This window comes from Zalophus californianus, chromosome 8, assembly GCF_009762305.2.
Source record: "Zalophus californianus isolate mZalCal1 chromosome 8, mZalCal1.pri.v2, whole genome shotgun sequence".
Classification (NCBI taxonomy): domain Eukaryota; kingdom Metazoa; phylum Chordata; class Mammalia; order Carnivora; family Otariidae; genus Zalophus; species Zalophus californianus.
Window position 1 is genome coordinate 23,204,056 of NC_045602.1, and position 19,894 is coordinate 23,223,949.

Below are 19,894 nucleotides of genomic sequence, written 5' to 3' on the forward strand. Positions count from 1 at the left end.
AGCTCTTGTGGAAAATGGGGGGGGCGAGCCTATCGGAAGTCTGCCCAGGCACTTCAGTGGTCCCGGGCCGTGACCCGTGTCCTGTGTGTCTCCCGTCCGAACCAGCACCCACCCAGCTAATATGGCTTCTTCATCTTGAGCCTGGTGGGGAGGACGGGCCACAAGTGAAAGGATTCCAAGTGCTTTGGAAGAAAATAATATAGATTCCTAAACTGAGTAACGTTGTCATTGCTCATTACTGCCTAGTGGCTATGTGAAAGTGAGACTTAATCATCACCCAGAAAGTAGTGTCATTGCTGACCTGATGGCTTCACTTGTCCTGAAGTCATAATAGTACATAGCAAAACTGTAACTTCAACGTAGATGCTGTCATTCCAAACCCCATGTCCTTCCTATGGTAACACTCCCTTAACCCTAAATGCATCTCAGATTCAATCACCGTGATTTTATGAATATATTCTTTACTTGGTTCCATCTCTCTTATGCCTTATTTTGATGAGGGTTTTTTCTGTGTGTGTGTGTGTGTGTGTGTTTATCATCTAGAGGCGTCGTGGAATATGATGCAGAAGGCTTTACAAAACTCACTCTACTGCTGATGTGGAGAGATTTCTGTTTTCTTGTGCACAGTGAGTATACTTTTGCTGTGAGCATGTCAGCATATATTTGCAAAGTATGAAATCAGATGTAATAATGACTATGAAAACCTTTACTGTCCTGATGTGGTTCCTTTTACTTTAGTATATTTACCCACATGGTCTTAAAGAGAAAATACCTCTAGACCAGTGGTTCTAAACCAGGTATAATTTGCCCCTCGGCAGATGTTTGGCCGTGTGTAAGGACATTTTTGATTGTCAGGATTGAGCAGGGCGGAAGTGGGGATTGTGGCTTCTGGCATTTAGTGGGTAGAGGGCAGGGATGTTGCAAGACAGTCCCCCAACAACAGCGAAATTATCGGGTACAAGATGTCAATAGTGCCGAGTTGAAGAAACCCTGCCCTGTGCCCCGAGTTCCAGATTCCTGTTTCAAAGTGTCTTCCCAGCGTGAGGTTCCAAAACTGTCAGGATTATTCAAAACATATTTGCTTCGGTCATGTGGTTATCATCCTTATTAAGGGATAAGACTACAGCTTTGATAATAATATAATAAATATTTAAAAGGTGAGACAAGTTGGAATGTATTCCCAGCATCACTTTTCAGTTTTATTCCACAGATAGCCATCTTTGAAATGCTTGTTGTGTTACATTAATCGGTGAGTCAATAAACTTTGGTCCAGCTTTCTCTCTCTCTTTTTTAAATTAATTTATTTATTTTAGAGAGAGAGTGGGGTGACGCAGAGAGAGAGAGAGTCCCAGGCAGACTCTGCACTGAGCGTGGAGCTCCATGCGAGGCTCGATCTCAGGACCCTGAGTTGAAACCAAGAGTTGGCCACTTAACCGACTGTGCCACCCAGGCATCCCTGGTCCAGCTTTCTCTTAATAGATAATTTGAAGTCTCTTCTGTTTATTTCTTTGTTATGTAAGAACCATTGACCCATGGTGCCAGGTTCCTGTTGCAGGTCAACCAAGACCTTTATTCTTTAGTAATTTGACATGGGCAATGCCCCGTCTTCAAGCCAAAGACACAGAAGTTCCAGCTCTCCCAAGTCAAGTTACAGAAAAGCGGTGGGCTGGGGTTGACTTCACTTAGTGGATAGAACTACCCTTGACCTTTAATAAACTATTCCAGGAAGAGGAGCTTTGGCCCTATTTAGCCACAAAGGCATTGGTTTGGGGGTTTTTGTTTCCCCAGCAGACTGACGTTCTTGGTTGTGATTTGCTTAGACTAAAAAATGGTTCTGAAATTCATCTGTCTTACCCCATTTCACACCAACAGACAGTAAGGGAGGAAAGCCTCTAATACCATGGTACAATCTGCACAGAGAGAACTGAGACTTGGCTATGTTTTTAAGGTGTTTCCCAATGATAAACACCTTGCCATGCAGTGCTTCCTATTGAGCTTCTACTCTATAGCGAGTCATACTTTGGGACCATCTCTTCAGATGCATCTGAAGCATGCAAGCATATTGCTGTGTATTAATTATGTGCACAGATAAAAAGAAAATTGGAGAGGTAAGATTTTAATTTGGGTGTTCTTCCAACTAGTTGCACGACATTGTTCAAATCACTAGGACAAGCTTCCCTCCACTTGAGTTTCCTCATGTGTACCCTGGGGATCTGGTTGTTAAGTCCTGTGGAGACGTTCAAATGTGGAGCTTAACCCATTACACAGGGCCAGGTGGAAGAGGGAGGCTCACAGTCAAGGCCTCCTGGCAATTTCCTCTCTGTCTGCCATCTTATGTGGCTATACTGGTACTTCCAGCCACCGCTTTTGATTGTCACCTCATGTGTTGCTGTTTTGTTTTTTCATTCTGGGCCTTAATTCCTTTGTGAGATCTCATTTCCTACTTGCCATATTCACTTTGTGCACCATCTTGATCCCAGTGATTCTGCCTCTAGCCTGGTAACCCGTCCCCATATCCTGATCGCATCCTTGGTTTGTCTCTCACAACCCCGGACAGTTGCCTGGGTGGTCCGGTTGGTGTGACTCGCCTAGCCCAGCTCAGCAAGAGGGGCCTGTGCCTTGCCTCGAATGGTGGTGGCAACAGTCAGAAGCCTCCCGGAGTGGCTCTGAGAGGACACAGAAGGAGGGACACACAGAAAGACAACTGCAAACGTTAAATTAGAGGAATGCTCAACCAAAGTGGCATGAAATCTCAGCTCTTTAAATGAAATTTACTTTGGTTGTCTAGCCGTGATTCTGTTTTCAAAAATCTTAATGTCAGATCATATCAGATAGAAGAGAAAAAAGATATTCTTAACATTGCTCATTCTCACCTGTGCTTTCCACATGCAACTCAAGAGTCACTCTTCTGGTGGTGGCAAGTAAGAATGACACCCAGGGATAAAGGAGTACTCACCTGCGGCTCCTGCCCTCCCTTAGCAGGCCATTTGGTGTTACAGCACTTCTCGTTTCTGTGGAAGATCTGTTCCCCAAAGGATGTTTCCCCTGGTACCATGTGTCCAGTATTTCTTACAGCTCCTTCTCCGCCTTCTGTCTTAGCTTTTCCAAGCCAGACATGTAACATGCAGTCCCAAAGTCATATTTTCATTTAGTTTTGGTTACCTTCTCCAGAAATGTAGAACCCACAGGCACTCTTTAGAACAACTACAAGGACTTCGGGATTTGTTTAACTTACTTTTTCCAGAGTGTTTCCTCAGGCTGTTATTCCCCTCCTTGTGTCTTAGCGTCACTGTCTGCACTCATGGTTCTTGGGCGGATATGACCTTGTCTGTGAATCAGGGGACTTGATGCTGTTTCCCACTCCATCATTAACACACAGCCTGTCTTTAAATAAATTATCCCCACCCTATTGCTGCTTCTATCTAAAATGTAGGACTTGCTGCATCAGAGTGAAGCTTGGTTGGATAACGTGTCTTATTCCATCTTGCAGTGAAGCATCTGACACTTACCTTTGGAAGTGTCTGCTTGCTTGGTTACAACACCCAAGGGACCACTTGTTCCCGTTTTTTCTTTCCATGAGGATGGGGGAATAAATATGGGATGGCAGAGACTTAACATTGCAGTGAAGTATTCTGAGTTCTCAAGAACATGAAGAAGGAAGGAAGTGCCTAGAGATGGAGCCAGGCTTCTGGGGCTGGTTCCACTGCTCGATGGAGAGTGGACACCTGGCTGGACACCAGATAACATCCCTGCTCTCCTTCCTTTCTCCCCCTCTCCCAGGCCCGGGAAGAGGACGGTCATTAGGGCAGGTGCTGGTAATAATTCTGAGCATTTTGGATGCTAGCGGAAAGAGGCACTCGTCTCTTGAGGCAGATGGCTCTGACCTCACACTTTGCTATAGTGTGCGGAAGCAAGAATGCCCTCGGGGAAAACATTGTGCATATTCTGGGATCTCTCACAACACACTGCAACCTCCGAACATTCTGACGGTTTCAGGAGTGGGGATGTGGCCATGATCATGGCCGTGGAGTTTTTTCATCCACTTATTCCTTCTTTCCTTCCTTCCTTCATCCATGATCCACATCCTGTGAGACTTGAAACCATGCAGGGATCAGGGAGTGCTGCCATCCGAAAACTGTTTTCAGGAAGGTTTCCTGGCCATCATCTAAGAATTGTTTGTAGTGGCTATGGAGGTAATTCCATATTTGCCAAGCTCTGGAGGGGATGTTATCTTTAAGCCAGCACCTTTTCTGAATGCTGGGTGACAAGAGAACCAGTCAGCCAAGCACAATAACACAGAACAAAAGCAGTCACTGGGAGAAACATCGGCTCTTCTTCATGGCCCCAGAGAGGCAGCAGCGGCCTCTGGCAGCAGGATTGCTGCTTTGAAGTGGAGGGTATTGAGATCTGTGACTCCCAAGGCAAGTGAGAGAGCGCGTGTGATTGTATGACAAGCTGTCTTTTCCCATCACCCATAAATCCTTGGTAAGTGACCCTTTGAGTCATCCAGCCTGGACCAGAGGCCATGTCTCCCTGGCAAAATGCCTGTTATTCTAAATCTGACCATTTGGGCTGTTCCATTTAATGTCTTGTCCTCTCTACCCCTAACCCAATCACTTTAACCCAATTCAACTGAGTTCTGGGTTTATTGAGAACCTATATGTGCTCAGTACTGTGGAAGTTCCCAGGGGATATGAGTAAATAACTCAGGCTTGACCTTAAGACACTTAGAGTCTGGCATAAGAATTGGCAAACTACACCCTGCAGGCCAAATCCCACCCTCAGCCCGTGTTCAGATGGCCCTCAAGCTAAAAGTAGTTTCTGTGTTTTTAAAAGGTTGTTGGGAGTGGGGGGAGGAAGAATAGGCAACAGAGATGGTAAAACCTAAAATACTGACTCTTTGACCCTATACAAAAAACGTTTGCAGCCCGGGGTCTAGTTGGTGAGAACAGAGATCAGATAACGGTGAATTACAGTGGTATGCATTTTTTAAAACAAAGAGTTTGTGAGCTTGCCTACTATATGCCAGGCACAAAGAGACATAGGGCAGAGAGAACTTCATGTGTTTTATATATAAGAGAGAGATGTAGAAAAGGAGAGAGACCCTCGCTAGTGGAGTCTAATGAGAGAGACAGACAATAAAGAAGTAAACGATCAGATACATAAATTTCAAATGCTGACAAATACCATAACGGAACAAAGCAGGGGGCTACAGAGACTGAGGGGAGGTGTTGTTGGGCCAGTCAGGGAAGACCAGTTCCTGAGCAGAGGGGAGTAGACTCATCTCCTTGCCACAAAAACGTCTTGTAGACTATTTAGCAGCAACAAGCAAGATGGCTACTAGGTAATTCAATAAAACCAAAATTGTGAGGTTTTTCAAAACTTGCTGAGTTTTTGGATGCAAATCACATTTTTATATAAATAAATAGATTTGAAGAACAAATCAGAATCATTTAAGTGATTAAAATCAGGAACCACAATGTTATATGTTAGAATTTGTTTCAAAGGAAATCTATAAAAAGTGTAATATTATTTTAAAATTCATATGATTACCTCAGATGAGGCATATATAAAGATTTGTGGCTTAATTTTATCATTTCTAGTAGGAATAATAGCTATCAAAGCAGCAGGAACTAAAATTGATTGTGAATAAAAAGTGAAACTAATCAGTTCTCTTTATTGTTCAAAGAGATAAAAGAATATGGAAAAAGATAAAAGAAAATCTACTTTCTAAAATGCCTTTTTGCTTTGATTATGAGAACTATTGGTCCTTCAGATACTTTAAGCATTTTGGTTAATTTTTATCCTGGACTTCCTTGAAAGTGGTTAGCTCTGCTAGGTGAAGCGGTTGTCTTTTGATTCCATACACAAGCACACCCTGCTCACGGTTTACAACCCGAATAGCTCTAGAACTTTAGCGACCACTGTCACTGTTTTGATTCAAATTGAAACTCCTGTTTCATCTTTAGAGTCTACTTTTAGAAAGTCTTTTTCTGCAGTTTCTGATACTGGTGTGAGAATTTAATTTCATTAGTATTCTTGGGAATATTCTTTTCATTCTAATACCTTGAATTTATGTGACACCTTTTAAATGACCTTCAAGGACTTCTTGTAAGGAAGGAGGTTGTAAATCAGATGCATGATACCATGTGGTGATTTCTTGCCCTGTACCCTCTCATATATATTGTGTGATTCCGTTCAGTTCTAATTATTGGATCAAAGTAATTGCTAAAGTGAGCTTATCTGATCAAAGAAAGGGCATTAAAATGCAGTGATTTTGACTTAAAAATGTATGCAGTTGCTTCAAAATTAACACATTATAACCCAAGAAGGCATTTAACTCAATGAAAGAAAGGAAGCTGTTTACAAAGAGTAACTTTTATAGTATTGATCCAGTTCAGTATAACCTTTTATTAGAATTAATTTTAAAGTTTTATTGACATTGGTGAAACAGGGGCATTATTTTGGTGCAAAACTTCTGCTGTTGTTGAAGATAATAAAGTAATAGTAGTTAACAGGTGTTGAGTATATACCCTGCTCTAGACACGGCTCTCAGTATTTTGCATATACAGTATTGTGTTGTTCAATCCTCATAATATTCTTCTGAGGATAATTACTAGTATTACTGCATTTTACAAATCATACAAGTGTGACATAGAACTGTGACAGAGCTGGGATTTAAAATCCAGGACCTGATTCCAGAGCCCACGTGCTAAACTGCATTACTCTACTGTTTCAGATAATTGGTTGGCAGTATCCCCAAGTATGTGATGAATTTGAAAGCCTTTGGAGCTTCCTAGAGAACCCGGAAGCTCTAGGAACAGAAGTGTTCACCCAGGCACTGGGAGATATGTGTAGACCGTCTCATTTCTCGGGCCCATGAGTGGACATCTCACCAAAGAGGCAGTACTGATCTGAAGGCAGTGAGGCATGAAGCTGGCGCTCCTCATTAGTGATGACAGGCTGTCCAGCTGTAAACCCCTGCCCAGCAGCACAAATATACCGGCTTGAGTAGGGTTTCACTCTGTGGCTATAAAAAGACCAAACTCTAATGGATTAACCAAAGCATTAACCACCTTTGACGATCAAAAACTAGATTTAACCTCTTTAGACATAGTGAATGTGGCCAGTTATAATGGCTCATTATACAAAGTCCTGCAAATGCAGAACCTACAAAGTTGGAGGCAAATAGGCAATGTCACTGTGAGAGTTGCCCAGGTTCTAAGACAGGAAGAAGTGGCAAGAACTTTGGCAAGCTGCGTGCTCCTTTACATGATTTTGATTTTTTGTTTCCTGAAACAGAATATAATCCAAACATTCCTGTGGCCTGGATTTATCCTGATGGCCTGTGAATCTCTTTTTAAAAAACACTTTTTAACAGTATGGAGGTTCCTCAAAAAGTTAAAAATAGAACTACCCTATGACCCAGCAGTTGCACTGCTGGGTATTTATCCAAAGGATACAAACATAGTGATTCGAAGGGGCACATGCACCCCAGTGTTTATAGCAGCAATGTCCACAATAGCCAAACTATGGAAAGAGCCCAAATGTCCATCAACAGATGAATGGATAAAGAAGATGCAGTATAGGGGTCCCTGGGTGGCTTAGTCGTTTAAGCATGTGCCTTCGGCTCAGGTCATGGTCCCAGGGCCAGGGATCGAGCCCCATATAAGGCTCCCTGCTCAGTGGGGAGTCTGCTTCTCCCTCTCCCTCTACCGCTGCTCCCCCTGCTTGTGCTGTCTCTCTCTCTCTCTCTCTCACATTCTCTCTGTGTCAAATAAATAAAATCTTAAAAAAAAAAGATGCAGTATATCTATACAATGGACTAAAACTCAGGCATCAAAAAGAATGAAATCTTGCCATTTACAACAACATGGATGGAACTAGGGGGTATTATGCTAAGCGAACTAAGTCAGAGAAAGACAAATACCATATGATTTCACTCCTATGTGGAATTTAAGAAACAAAACAGATGAACATAGGGGAAGGGAAGGAAAAATAAGATTTAAGAAAAACAACAGAGGGAGGCAAACCTTAAGAGACTCTTAACTATAGCGAACAGACTGGGGTAGCTGGAGGGGAGGTGGGTGGGGGGTGGGGTAACTGGCTGATGGGCATTAAGGAGGGCACTTGAAGTAATGAGCACTGGGTGTTATGTGCAAACAATGAATCACTGAACTCTATCCCTGAAACTTAATAATATACTATATGTTAATTAAATTGAATTTAAATAATTTTTTAAAAATTTTTAAGCAGAAAAACGGAAAAAAACACTTTTTATTATAAAAATGTCAAACAAACACAAAAGTAGAGGAAAATATAATAACCCCCCCATGCCCATCTCCCATTTTGCAGCTTTGTCTGCCTTGTTTCATCAATCCCCTCCTCCTTTTTTTTTTTTTTAAGATTTTATTTATTCATGAGAGACAGAGAGAGAGAGAGGCAGAGGGAGAAGCAGGCTCCCAAGGAGCAGGGAGCCCGATGCGGGACTCGATCCCAGGATGCTGGGATCATGACCTGAGCTGAAGGCAGACGCTTAATCATCTGATCCACCCAGGCGCCCAATCCCTTCCTTCTTTTTAAATTAATTTTTTAAATCTTCTGGAATATTTTGAAGCAAATGTGAAATACCATTTCACCTATAAATACTCAATGTGTATCTCTAATAGATAAGGATTTTTTAAAAAGATGTATCTGAAACAGTGCTATTAGAATATTAAAATTAATATTATTAAATATTAAAATTATGATATTATTTAATATCATCTAATAACCAGTCTGTGTTCATCTTTCCCCATTTGTCTCAAACATGTTTTTTTTTTTACATGGTTTGTTCATTGTGTTTTACACTGGTTTATTCAAATCAGAATCCAAATAAGTCAGGACCCATGAATCTTGAGAATCTTTCCTTAGAAAAGAAGAGATGTGGACCCAAATAATGGATGTCACCACCCAATTTCTTTCCCCATAATTTAGTTAAGAAAATATGGAGTGAAATTATTAAAAGCATCACTTCACTCATGGGCCTATAGAAGACAAGGTCTGACATTTGTTTATCACTTTCATTTCAAAGTGCTTTTAATTACCTCATTTAGAATATGAGTCATGAGTCTCTGTATCAGTTCTGAATAGAATTCTTAGCACTAGAATGAATGGTTAGGGATTATCTAGCCCAAGGACTTCTAATGTTCTTGTGCCAAAGACCCCTTTGGGAAACCTGTGGATCCATTCTTTGAACAGTGTTAGAAAATGCATAAAATAAAATATATAGTGGTACAAAGGAAGCCAATTCTGTTAAAATACTATAATCAAATCGTTAAAAATGATTTAATCATATGATTAAAAAATATGATAAGAGATATGGGCTTCTTTGCTGACACCTTGAATAACAATAGCCACTGGCAAATCTAATAACCCTTGTAATTTTGAAATAGTGATGAGCATAAAGAATATTTTAAGATATGAGCAGCACCTGCAATGTGATACAGAAGTATCTGTAATTTCTTTTTTTTTTTAAGTTTTATTTCTTTATTTGTCAGAGAGAGAGCACAAGCAGGGGGAGCTGCAGGCAGAAGGAGAAGCAGGCTCCCCACTGAGCAGGGAGCCCAATGCGGGACTCGCTCCCAGGATCCTGGGATCATGACCTGAGCTGAGGGCAGATGCTCAACTGACTGAACCACCCAGGCGTCCCTGTAATTTCTTTTGATAACAAAGTCAAGGTACTGCTAATACTGCTGTAGACTATTTCCTATGTTCATAATTGGAGGAAATGCTAAATTTAGTTAAATGTAGTGAATGTAAAGATACGCAATTTTCCTCTGCAAGTTCCCAGATGCCCAAATTTGATCCAAGGACGCTTGCGGCGTGAGGGGTGTATGGATCTCAGATTGAGAATCTCAGAAAACTCCCTGTATTAGAGGTAGGATGTGGCTGAGTACCTAACCCCAAGCCATGCGTAATGTTCGGGGAGAATAGGACTAGAAGCCGAGTTCCTGCAATCCAATTAAGCATTTTTCCTATGTTTGAATGGCCGAATTCTGAGATTCCCAGGCAAGGTAAAGGTAAATACTTTTGCAGCAATATGTTGTCAGTATTGTATTGCTGGTATCTTAACACTAGCCTGAATAGCTGAGTAATGTCCAACATAAGGAAAATATCGGAAAATAATGCTCAGGTTTAAGGTTTAATGACCTTCCTTTTGCATATTATATGCTCCCTAATTGCACAAGTTCAACTTTCCTATGTCCATGGGGCATTTTTTTCCCTTACCTTTTTTGAGGTATAACTTACTATAACTTATAGTAAAACTCACCCATTTTAAGTGAATACTTTAATAAATGTTGGCAACCACATATGGCCACAGAACTAGCACCAGTCAGGACATGGGACATTTTCATCACCCTACAAAGTTTCTCGTGTGTCTTTGCAGCTGATCCCCTCTCTTGACCTTCAGCCCCAGGTAGTCACTGACCATTTCCTGTTACTACACTTTATAATGTTATAGAGTGTATAGAATTTCATAAAAATGGAATCAAACAGTATATAGTCTTTTGTATTTGACTGCTGTCACTTAGCATAGTGTTGTTGAGATCCATCCATGTTTTGTGTGTTGGTATTTCATTCCTGTTTATTGCTGAGTAGTATTCCCTTTTTCCCTTCCACTAGTTATCCATTTACCAAGTTGATGGACATTTTATTTATTTCTAGTTTCTGGCTATCAAGAATAATGCTCCTATGAACATAATTTAAGCATAAGTCTTTGTGTGGACATAATGTTTTGTTTCTCTTGGGTAAAAGCCTATGAGTGAGAATACTGGATTGTAGAGTAAATATGTGTTTAACTCAGTAGTATACCGCTATATTATTTTCCAAAGGGCTGTAACCTGCTACGTTCTCACTAACAGTGTATGAGAGTCCCAGTTCTTCCATATCCTCTCCCAACACTTGCTATTATCAGTCCCTTTAATTTTAGCCATTGTAAGGTATGTAATAGTAACTCATTGTGGTTTTAAAGTACAATTCCCTAGTGTGGTCTTAAAGTACAATGACTAGTGATGTTGAACACCTTTTCATGTTCTTTTTGCCAAGTAAATTGTTTTGTGAAATGTCTGTTCAAGTCTTTCTCCTATTTTAATTGGATCGTTGTCTATTTCTGAGTCCTGAATTCTTTATGCATATTAAAGCCCTTTGTCAGTTGTATGTTCTACACATTTTTTCCCCAGTCTGTGGCATGCCTTTTCATTTCCTTAACTGTTCCTTTGAAAGAGCAAAAATTTTAATTTGATGTTCATTTTATCATGTTTTCATTTTATAGCTGTGCTTTTAAAAAATTTCATTTCCAGCATAGTTAACATAATGTGTTATATTAGTTGCAATATAGTGTACAATATAGTGATTCAATAATTCTATACATTACTCGGTGCTCATCATGAAAAGTGCACTCTTAATCCCCATCACCTGGTTCACCCATTCCCATCTCCCACCTCCCGTCTGGTAACCATCAGTTCTCTATAGTTAAGAGTCTGTTTTTTGGTTTGTCTCTTTTTTCCTTTGTTTGTTTGGTTTCCTTAATTCTACATGTGAATGAAATCATATGGTATTTGTCTTTCTCTAACTGACTTATTTCACTTAGCGTTATACCCTCTAGCTCCACCCATGTCATTGCAAATGGCAAGATTTCATTCTTTTTTATGGCTGAGTAGTATTCCATTGTATCTATCTATACCACATCTTATCCATTGTCTATCGATGGACACTTGGGCTTCTTCCATAATTTGCCTATTGTAAATAATGCTGCAGTAAACATAGGGGTGCATATATCTTTTCCAATTAGTGTTTTCATTTTCTTTGGGTAAATACCCGGTAGTGGAATTACTGGGTCATATGGTAGTTCTGTTTTTAATTTTCTTAGGAAACACCATACTGTTTTCCACAGTGGCTGCACCAGTTTGCATTCTTACAGGCTGTGCTTTCAGTGTCCTGCTTAAGATACTCTTGCCTCATCTAGTTCAAAAAGAATTTCTACATTGTTTTCTTCTGCAAAGTTCGTAGTTTTAGCTCTTTCAATTTCCATTCCAAGTTCATTTTTGTGTATGGTGTAAGGTAAGGGACATGGTTTATATATTTTTTCTATACTATATCCATTTGTTTCTGCACCATTTGTTGACAGGACTATCCTTTCCCCTTTGAATTACCTTGACACCTTTGTCAAAAATCAGTTGAACATGTAAGTGGAGATCTGTTTCTGTAACCCTGTATTCTATTCCATTGATCTACATGCCTATGCTTTCACTTTATAGTAAGTCTTGAAATCAGAGAGTATAAGTCCTTTAATCTTATATGTCTTTCTCTAGAATTGTTTAGGGCTGTTTAGATCCTTTGCCTTTCCATATACATTTTAGAATTAGCTTGTCAGTTTTTTCATTAAAAGTTTGATTGGGATTGCATTGACTCTATAGCTTACTATATGGGGGGATTTCCCATCTTAGAAATATTGAGTCCTCCAATTCATGAACATGTTATATGTTTCCATTTCTTTAGATCTTTTTTAGTTTCCCAGAGCAATGTTTAATAGTTTTCAGTATACAGGTCTTGTACATCTCTTGTTAAAATTCCTGAGTATATTTTAAGCTATTGTGAATGGAGTTCTTTTTAAAATTTTTCATCTTCTGATTGTTTATTATTAATATATAAAAATACAATTGATTTTTGTATATTAACCTCTAGTGGATTCCTTAGAATTTTTATGTACATGATCATGTTATCTGCAAATAAAGGCAGTTTTACTTCTTCCTTTCCAACATGTATTTCCTTCCTTCTCCCTTCCTTCCTTCCTTCCCGCTGTCCTTCCTTCTCTCCTTCCTTCCTTCTTCCCTCCCTCCCTCCCTACTTTCCTTCCTTCCTTCTTTCCTTCCTTCCTTCCTTCCTTCCTTCCTTCCTTCCTTCCTTCCTTCCTTCCTTCCTTCCTTCCTTCCTTCCTACTTTCCAGTGGCCTCCAGACCTGACCTCTGCAATAGTTTAGCTGTTTGTTGATTTAGTCCATCGTGCACCATGTATTGAGCACCTGCTGTGGTTCAGGCACTGTCAAGACTCTAGGGAGACCAGGATGAAAGCCACAGGCTCTGAAATGGCTCCATCTCGTAAGAACATATAAAAACAACAGTGAAACATTTCAAATGCAAAGCTAGGCATCCACCAGATGTTTTGAGAATACAGAGAAGGGGCACCCAACCTAATAGCACAGGAGGGCTGTAAGAGCATTTCAGGCAGAGAGGCTAGCATAAACAAAGGCACTGAGGGGAGAAACAAGAGTGAGGAACTGTAAGTCACTTAGGATTTCTCAAATGTGTATTGGATCCTGGGGAGTTGTGAGAGATTGAGCTAGAGGCAGGCAGAGCCCAGAATTCAGAGAGCATTAGATACCAGGCTGATCAGTATGGACTGTATCCTGAGGGCAGCAAGGAGTTATTGAAGTTTGCTCAGCAGAGAAGTGGTATATATTTGCTTTTTCAAATAAGGGACTATTTTGGTATTATGTAGAAGGTGATTTAGGCAAAAGATGATTAGACCTGATTGAGAACAGTCATAACAGGGATGGAGGGGAAGGAACACTGTATTTACACATTTCTGTTTGGGAAGGTGAAGAAAGTTCTGGAGGTGGACGGTGGTGATGGTTGCACAGCAGAGTGGATGTACTCCATGCCGCTAAACTGCACACTCAAAAATGGTTAAAATAGGAATTTTTGTGTTAATGTATATTTTACCACAGTAAAAAAGTGGAAACATAAAAAGACACAATTCATTAGTGGGCAGGCGTCTTACTGGCCAACTTTCTTCAGTCTCAGTCAACATGGTGTGTTTCTCTAATTCATTGTCAATCAGAGGTTACTGGTGATAAGAAGTGACTTCTAATGATAGGCAATAATAATAATAATGCCATTGTGATATGTAAATAATATTATTTGCTGAGTGCTCACTCTGTGCAAAGTCCTGTGTTAAGTACTTTACATTCGTAATTCCATATAATTCTCTCAACAGCCCTATAAGATGGCTCCTTATCTCCATTTTACAGTAGAGGAAACTAGAGCACCTAGAAATAAAGTGACTTGCCAGACGTCCCATAGCTAGTAGTTGAAGGAAACAGCATTAGAACTAAGACCTTTTCATTCCAGAACTCTTATTCTTAACAGTTCACTGGAGCTTCCTAGCCCACGTGCTGGGGCACACCACTGGGTTGGGAAGAGGCTACCGATGGGCTGCTGATCACTTTAGTTCTTGTGGGAGCTGGATCCCATGTCGGCAACCCCCACTGGCCTCACACACTTTTCCCGGGGTGCCATAAAATCACACCATTGTTCTGATGAAGCCGTGATTTGAAAGAAGCTGGGGAGCATGGTATAACACGATGTTGTCTTTTCTGAAACAATGAGAAGACCCTAGATATGTATACAATGAGGGGAATCCCAGTCCCAGTCTACGTGGTGGGTAAAGATCCTAATTCCTAGTTCCTTTCTGCAAACTAGGTCCCACAGGGTTCTCCAGTGTTACTTCTGAGGTGCCCAGCTGTGAATCTGTGTCTTTGTACTCTGAGTCTTTTGAGCTCTCCAGAGTGTTGAAAAGGTGGATTAGGATTCCCTGTCTCCAGGGAAACCACAGTGCCTGCCAGTGATCAGCAAATTTTGCATACAGGTGAGCCTTGTGAAGATAATTGCAAAAAGGAATCCATGAGTGTCCTTGAGGCCAGGGAATTAACATGCACATTTTAAACAACCTCTGCAGTCTCTGACCTAGACCATTGTTCCCACTCGGTTTGTTTCCCAGTACAGAGACAAATTTAGTTCCTTGCATTTTCCCAGTTAGTCTTTCAGGTTAGACACAGAGTCTTATTCAGCTTTATAGTCCTGAACATTTATTGGACTGGGGTTTGCCTTTTTATGTACTCCCAGGTGATGGGTGCATTTAACTACATGAACATTTAAGCATATTCTTTGTGCCAGGCACCATACTGAATACTAAAGATCTAGGACCAAATGAGACATGTTCCTTTTCTAAGGAAACTCACAGTCTAGGGGCACCTGGGTGGCTCAGTTGTTAAGCGTCTCCCTTTGGCTCAGGTCATGATCCCAGGGTCCTGGGATCAAGCCCCGCATCGGGCTCCCTGCTCGGCGGGAAGCCTGCTTCTCTCCCACTCCCCCTGCTTGTGTTCCCTCTCTCACTGTGTCTCTCTCTGTCAAATAAATAAAATCTTAAAAAAAAAAAAAAAACAAGAAACTCACAATCTAATGTACTCAAATTCCGTGAGGCTTTTCCCAATGAAGATTGTCTTAGAAAGAAAGAAAGAAAGAAAGAGAAAGAAGGAAGGAAGGAAGGAAGAAAAAGAAAGAGAGAGAGAAAGAAAAAGAAAGAAAGAAAAAGAAAGAAAGAAAGAAGAAAAAGGAAAGAAAGAAAAGAAGAATCTCTTTGGCTTTGTTAAAATTTCTTATTTTTCATTTGGCTGTAGTTTGGAAACCTCATATGTATTGTAAACTGTCTCCTGTGTCAGACAAATTAAAAAGAATTTGCAAAGTTTATTCTTAAGCTCTTGTTTGATTGAGACCTCAGAAATGAACTGTGGTCTGAATAAAGCATCTCCAAATGGTGCATAGCGTTTGTTTTATGTCGGAAGAATGAAGTGGGCCAAAACCTTCAGTTCAGACTGTCCCACCACAGTTAGTCAATGAGAAGGTAGAACCTATTTGATGGGACAGCGCTTGAACACTGTATTTACAAGAAGATGAAAACATGCTCAGTTGGCCTCTAACCAAGAGGACAGAATATTTCAAAAGACCCATTATTCTGGGAGATGAACAGCCCAAGTTTGCAGACTCAGTGGACTCCACAGAGAGTAAACAAAAAGAGACTGTCTGCTCTAATGTTCAAAGACGGTTTACTCCAACATTGTTTCCATTATTCCAGAGATCATGGGGGCTGTAGAAAACCAACACAATCAGAAAGAATGGCTTCTTAATTTCAGCTTTCCAAATTTGATTCTTTTAACAACTAGAAAGTCCTTTGAAACAGCCCAGATTTCACTTTGGTACCTACCCTGAGAATGTTCGTTTTTTTTTTTAAGCCCCTTATGAACCAAGGAGGTACTGGTGAGTGGCTATGGTGTTGAGTGGGAGTAAAGACCTCAGTGTCTATTTCTGGTCCCATTTTGTCCTGTCAGGTGAGTTAGATCAGGTCAGTCTCCCCACATAAGGTAATAATATAATTAAATCAGTTGTTGTCCTTCAGGTGAGCTAAGGGGCAGAAGATTGAAAAGCAGGGTAGCTACTGTAGTGATTCACCTCACACGACTCCTGGGTATTTCCAGTTTTGGAGAACAGGAAGGAGGAAGGACTTGGCCAAAATTTTTAGGCATGTGCAGGCTTGTTTTTGCGTACGCACGCACACATAACACACACCCCCCCCCACACACATACCCACACACACCTCAGTGATGACACTCAGCTAACTTAACACTCCTGGAACTAAGGCTTTGAGAAAAACAAAAAGTAATTGTCCCTTCCCCCCCACACACAAAATACAGGGACCCTCCCTAAGAATCTTCCTTTTTAAATTTTTTATTTTGTTGTTTGAATAGGCAGTATAGTCACCTAATAAAAAAAATAATAAAAAAAAATACACACTATGACAAAATCTCTCCTTCACCCCTGCTCAGTCCATCCTGTTTCTCTTCTTGTCACTTTTTTTGGAAGTATAATTGACATACAGTGTGATAGTGGTTTCAGGTGTACAACTATATTTGTGGCATTTTTATTAGTTTTTTTAAAATTCAGCCTTGCAGAGTTTCTTCATGTGGATAAAATAAATATAAGAATATATTCTTCATTTTCTTCACTCTTATGTGAAAAGAAGCATATTACACATCCAATCGGAGCCTGGAACAAGTACTTTTGATGTCTTGTTACCATGGATGTGCAATTCCTAACCTCACCTCAATCATGGTTACTGAGTTAACACAAAGGCTCAGGACCTGCAGCTTTCCAGCTCTTGTAAATTTAGGTGGCATTTATATAATACTTCTGTCACTCTCAGGTGGGTATTAGAAATGTCTCTTCAATAATCCGGTATAAGACTTTACAATATTTCAAAGTACTTTCCACTTATCATCTCATTTATTTTGAATCTCCCCAAGCCCCGTGAGTTGGTAGGGCAGGTATTATCCTTGTTTTTAAGGTGAGAAAATTAAGGGTAAAGAGTGTGCATTGGGTCCCACATCTGGGTCTAAGGGCATTCTCTATACCTAATGCTACTTATCCTGTTTCCAATAACAAGGAGAAATTGCCTTCCATAGTTTTGTTAATACTTTTCCGTATCTACCACATAGTCTTTCGTGGTTTTTTAAAACTTTTTTATTTTGAGATCATTGTATAGAATTCACACGTAAGTGTAAGAAATAATCAGAGAGATGCTGTGTACCCTCTACCCAGTTTCCTTCAGTGCTAAACATTTCGACAACTGTACTACAATACCAAGCAACCAGGATATTCACTAAACGCTATTATGGTGCAGGGCATCTCCATGCCCTTTCTCTTCCATAGTTTTTGTATGTGGGTCTGTATGTAGTTTTGTAAATTTCCCCTAGAGTTTCCATTAAATCAGCCCCCCTCATCCACTGACTCCATCGTGTTCATACTGTTAGTGTGACTTGATGTCTGCTGTGGAGATTATTCCTTGCAGAGGAATCCTGCAAAGTTATAGTATGATCCTTCCCAATGAGAGGCAAGTTTATGTATTTAAATTTACTAAATACTGTTCCTTTAAAAGCATCTCATAATTACAAAGATGTAACTCAATCCAACATTTCAGCAAACAAAAGCTGAGGCTCGTGCTCTCCAGTTATCCCCACAGGTACACTCTCCCCTTCCAGAGCAACCAAATCACTTAATCAACATGCCACCTCTTCTTTATCTCCGAATGAAAGACCTAAAGGAAGCGCCACAGTCTTGCCAGCCAGGACCCATTCCTTATCTGGCTGCTGTCAAACTGTCTGTAAATAATCAACCCAGAACAGTCCTCTGGGGGTTGTTTTCTCTCCTGCTTCTTCCCTTCTCCCCAAGATCTGGCCTTTGCAGTCTCCACCTTCTGGAGGGGATCCTGTGCTCCCTGCACCTGGAATGAGTCAGCGTATGGATACATACCTGTATTTCCAAGGAAATGGACTGAGGTTATCAAAAAACCCAATCTGTCCAACCCTAGATCAGAATCAAGGCATTTTATAGCAACCCCGAGAGCCATGCACTGGAACGTGCAGTCCGGCTCCTTTGGGAAATACCTGGCTGGGGAGTGACTTCGGTCTTCCAGGCAAAACGTTCACTTCTCAGACAGCAAAGCCTTTGTAAAAGGGAAACAGACTCCAAGCTGGGTGGTGATGAGATAAAGGCAGCCACTCCTGTTGGAATGTTTATCATTTTGGTGGGGAGTTTGTTGAACTAGGTTTCTACCTTATCTGTCTCCTTTTAGATTTATAGTTCCAGAGCCCACAGACAGGAGGCCACAGATGTGAACACAGGCTGTGGAAAGATTAAAAACAAACCTAGGCTCTTCGATAAAAGTAATCTTGAGATATTTTGGGTTTTGTTCTTGTCGTTTTGTTACAGCGAAGAGCACGTTAGAGGCTCTAACAGAGCCTTGACTAGCCGGACTTAGCAGTACTTGGCTAACCATACAGATTACAAAATGCTGGGAGGAATATTGCCTTGGTGTTATTGATAGCATTTCCCATTACTCTGCTCTGGAACACAGGAGTTGCCTACTACTTTAATTCAATTAAACGATTGGATTAAACTTACTATTTTAATTCAGTTATACTGTTTATGGAATCCTTGTCTTAGGCCAGCCACAGTATCAGGTACATGAATAAGATATGGCCCCTCCCTCATGGAACTGAAAATGAGAAAATCATCAATACATCTTACTGTTTCAGATATTATTTCTAAGAAAGGGCCAGATAGAGGAACAAGCTCCTTAAGTTGTGGTGTCTGGCACCTCCTTTGTGGCCTTTCCATTGTGGAGGGGGTTTGGGCCATGGCTGCTATTGGTCATGTATTTAATTGTACCTAAACCAGATACCACCTTTGTCTTCTGGTCCTGAACAAAGAGTCATCCTGCTGTTCACCCAGATGGCTTCATTATTACTTCAGTCTGTTGATACCTTCTGCTGTGTCTATGGAAGAGAAAGTATCTCGGCCCTCAATTCAGATCACACTAATCATTGTCATATATGGAATACTCGCTAGGAGACAATCACTTTGCTAGATAGTTTATGTGCATTATCTCATGTCATCCTTACAGTCCTGCCAGATAAAAATCGTGATTTCCATTCTACAAATGAAAAGGTAGAAAGCAGAGAGGTGTAGTAACTTGCCTAAGATCCACAGGTGATAAATGCAGAATGATTTAAATCGAGTCCCAAGTGTTCAAACTCTGAGACCTTTCTGCTCTGCCTTGCTTTGTCTTTCACTGATAGAATGCTATTATCTCTTGATTCTTACAGTGATATGATCTTGCCCTGTTTCCTTGGGATTTGGGAGTCAGTTATGCAGGGGCCGCATGAGCAGAGTTGACGTATACTTATTATGTTCCGGAGCCTTGGGTGCAGAAAAGGATGTAGGGCATCTTATTTGGCTTTTCCATTTAAAAGATGGCCATCCACAGCTAGATCTCAGTGGAGTGCCCAGCTTGTCTGGTAGTGTTTGAGATGAAAGGAGGCTGCTTCACATGTATGGAGTGCTTCAGAAGAACGCAGACCCAAGGGCTTAGAGTTTTCACCCATCATCAAACTGGAGGAGGTTTTCATATATGCACGGTGGTGGCATGTGTTTGATTTGGTTGGGCCTTAAGCTGGACC

At 40.7% G+C, this 19,894-nt stretch overlaps 1 protein-coding gene across 1 annotated transcript in view; it reads left to right on the forward strand.

Annotated features, from left to right (window-relative positions):
- BABAM2 (BRISC and BRCA1 A complex member 2) overlaps window positions 1-19,894 on the forward strand; it is a 394,365-nt gene that overhangs the window by 314,236 nt on the left and 60,235 nt on the right. The window contains 1 exon segment of the mRNA XM_027624135.2: window positions 544-626. Within this exon segment, the coding sequence (XP_027479936.2) occupies window positions 544-626 (83 nt within the window).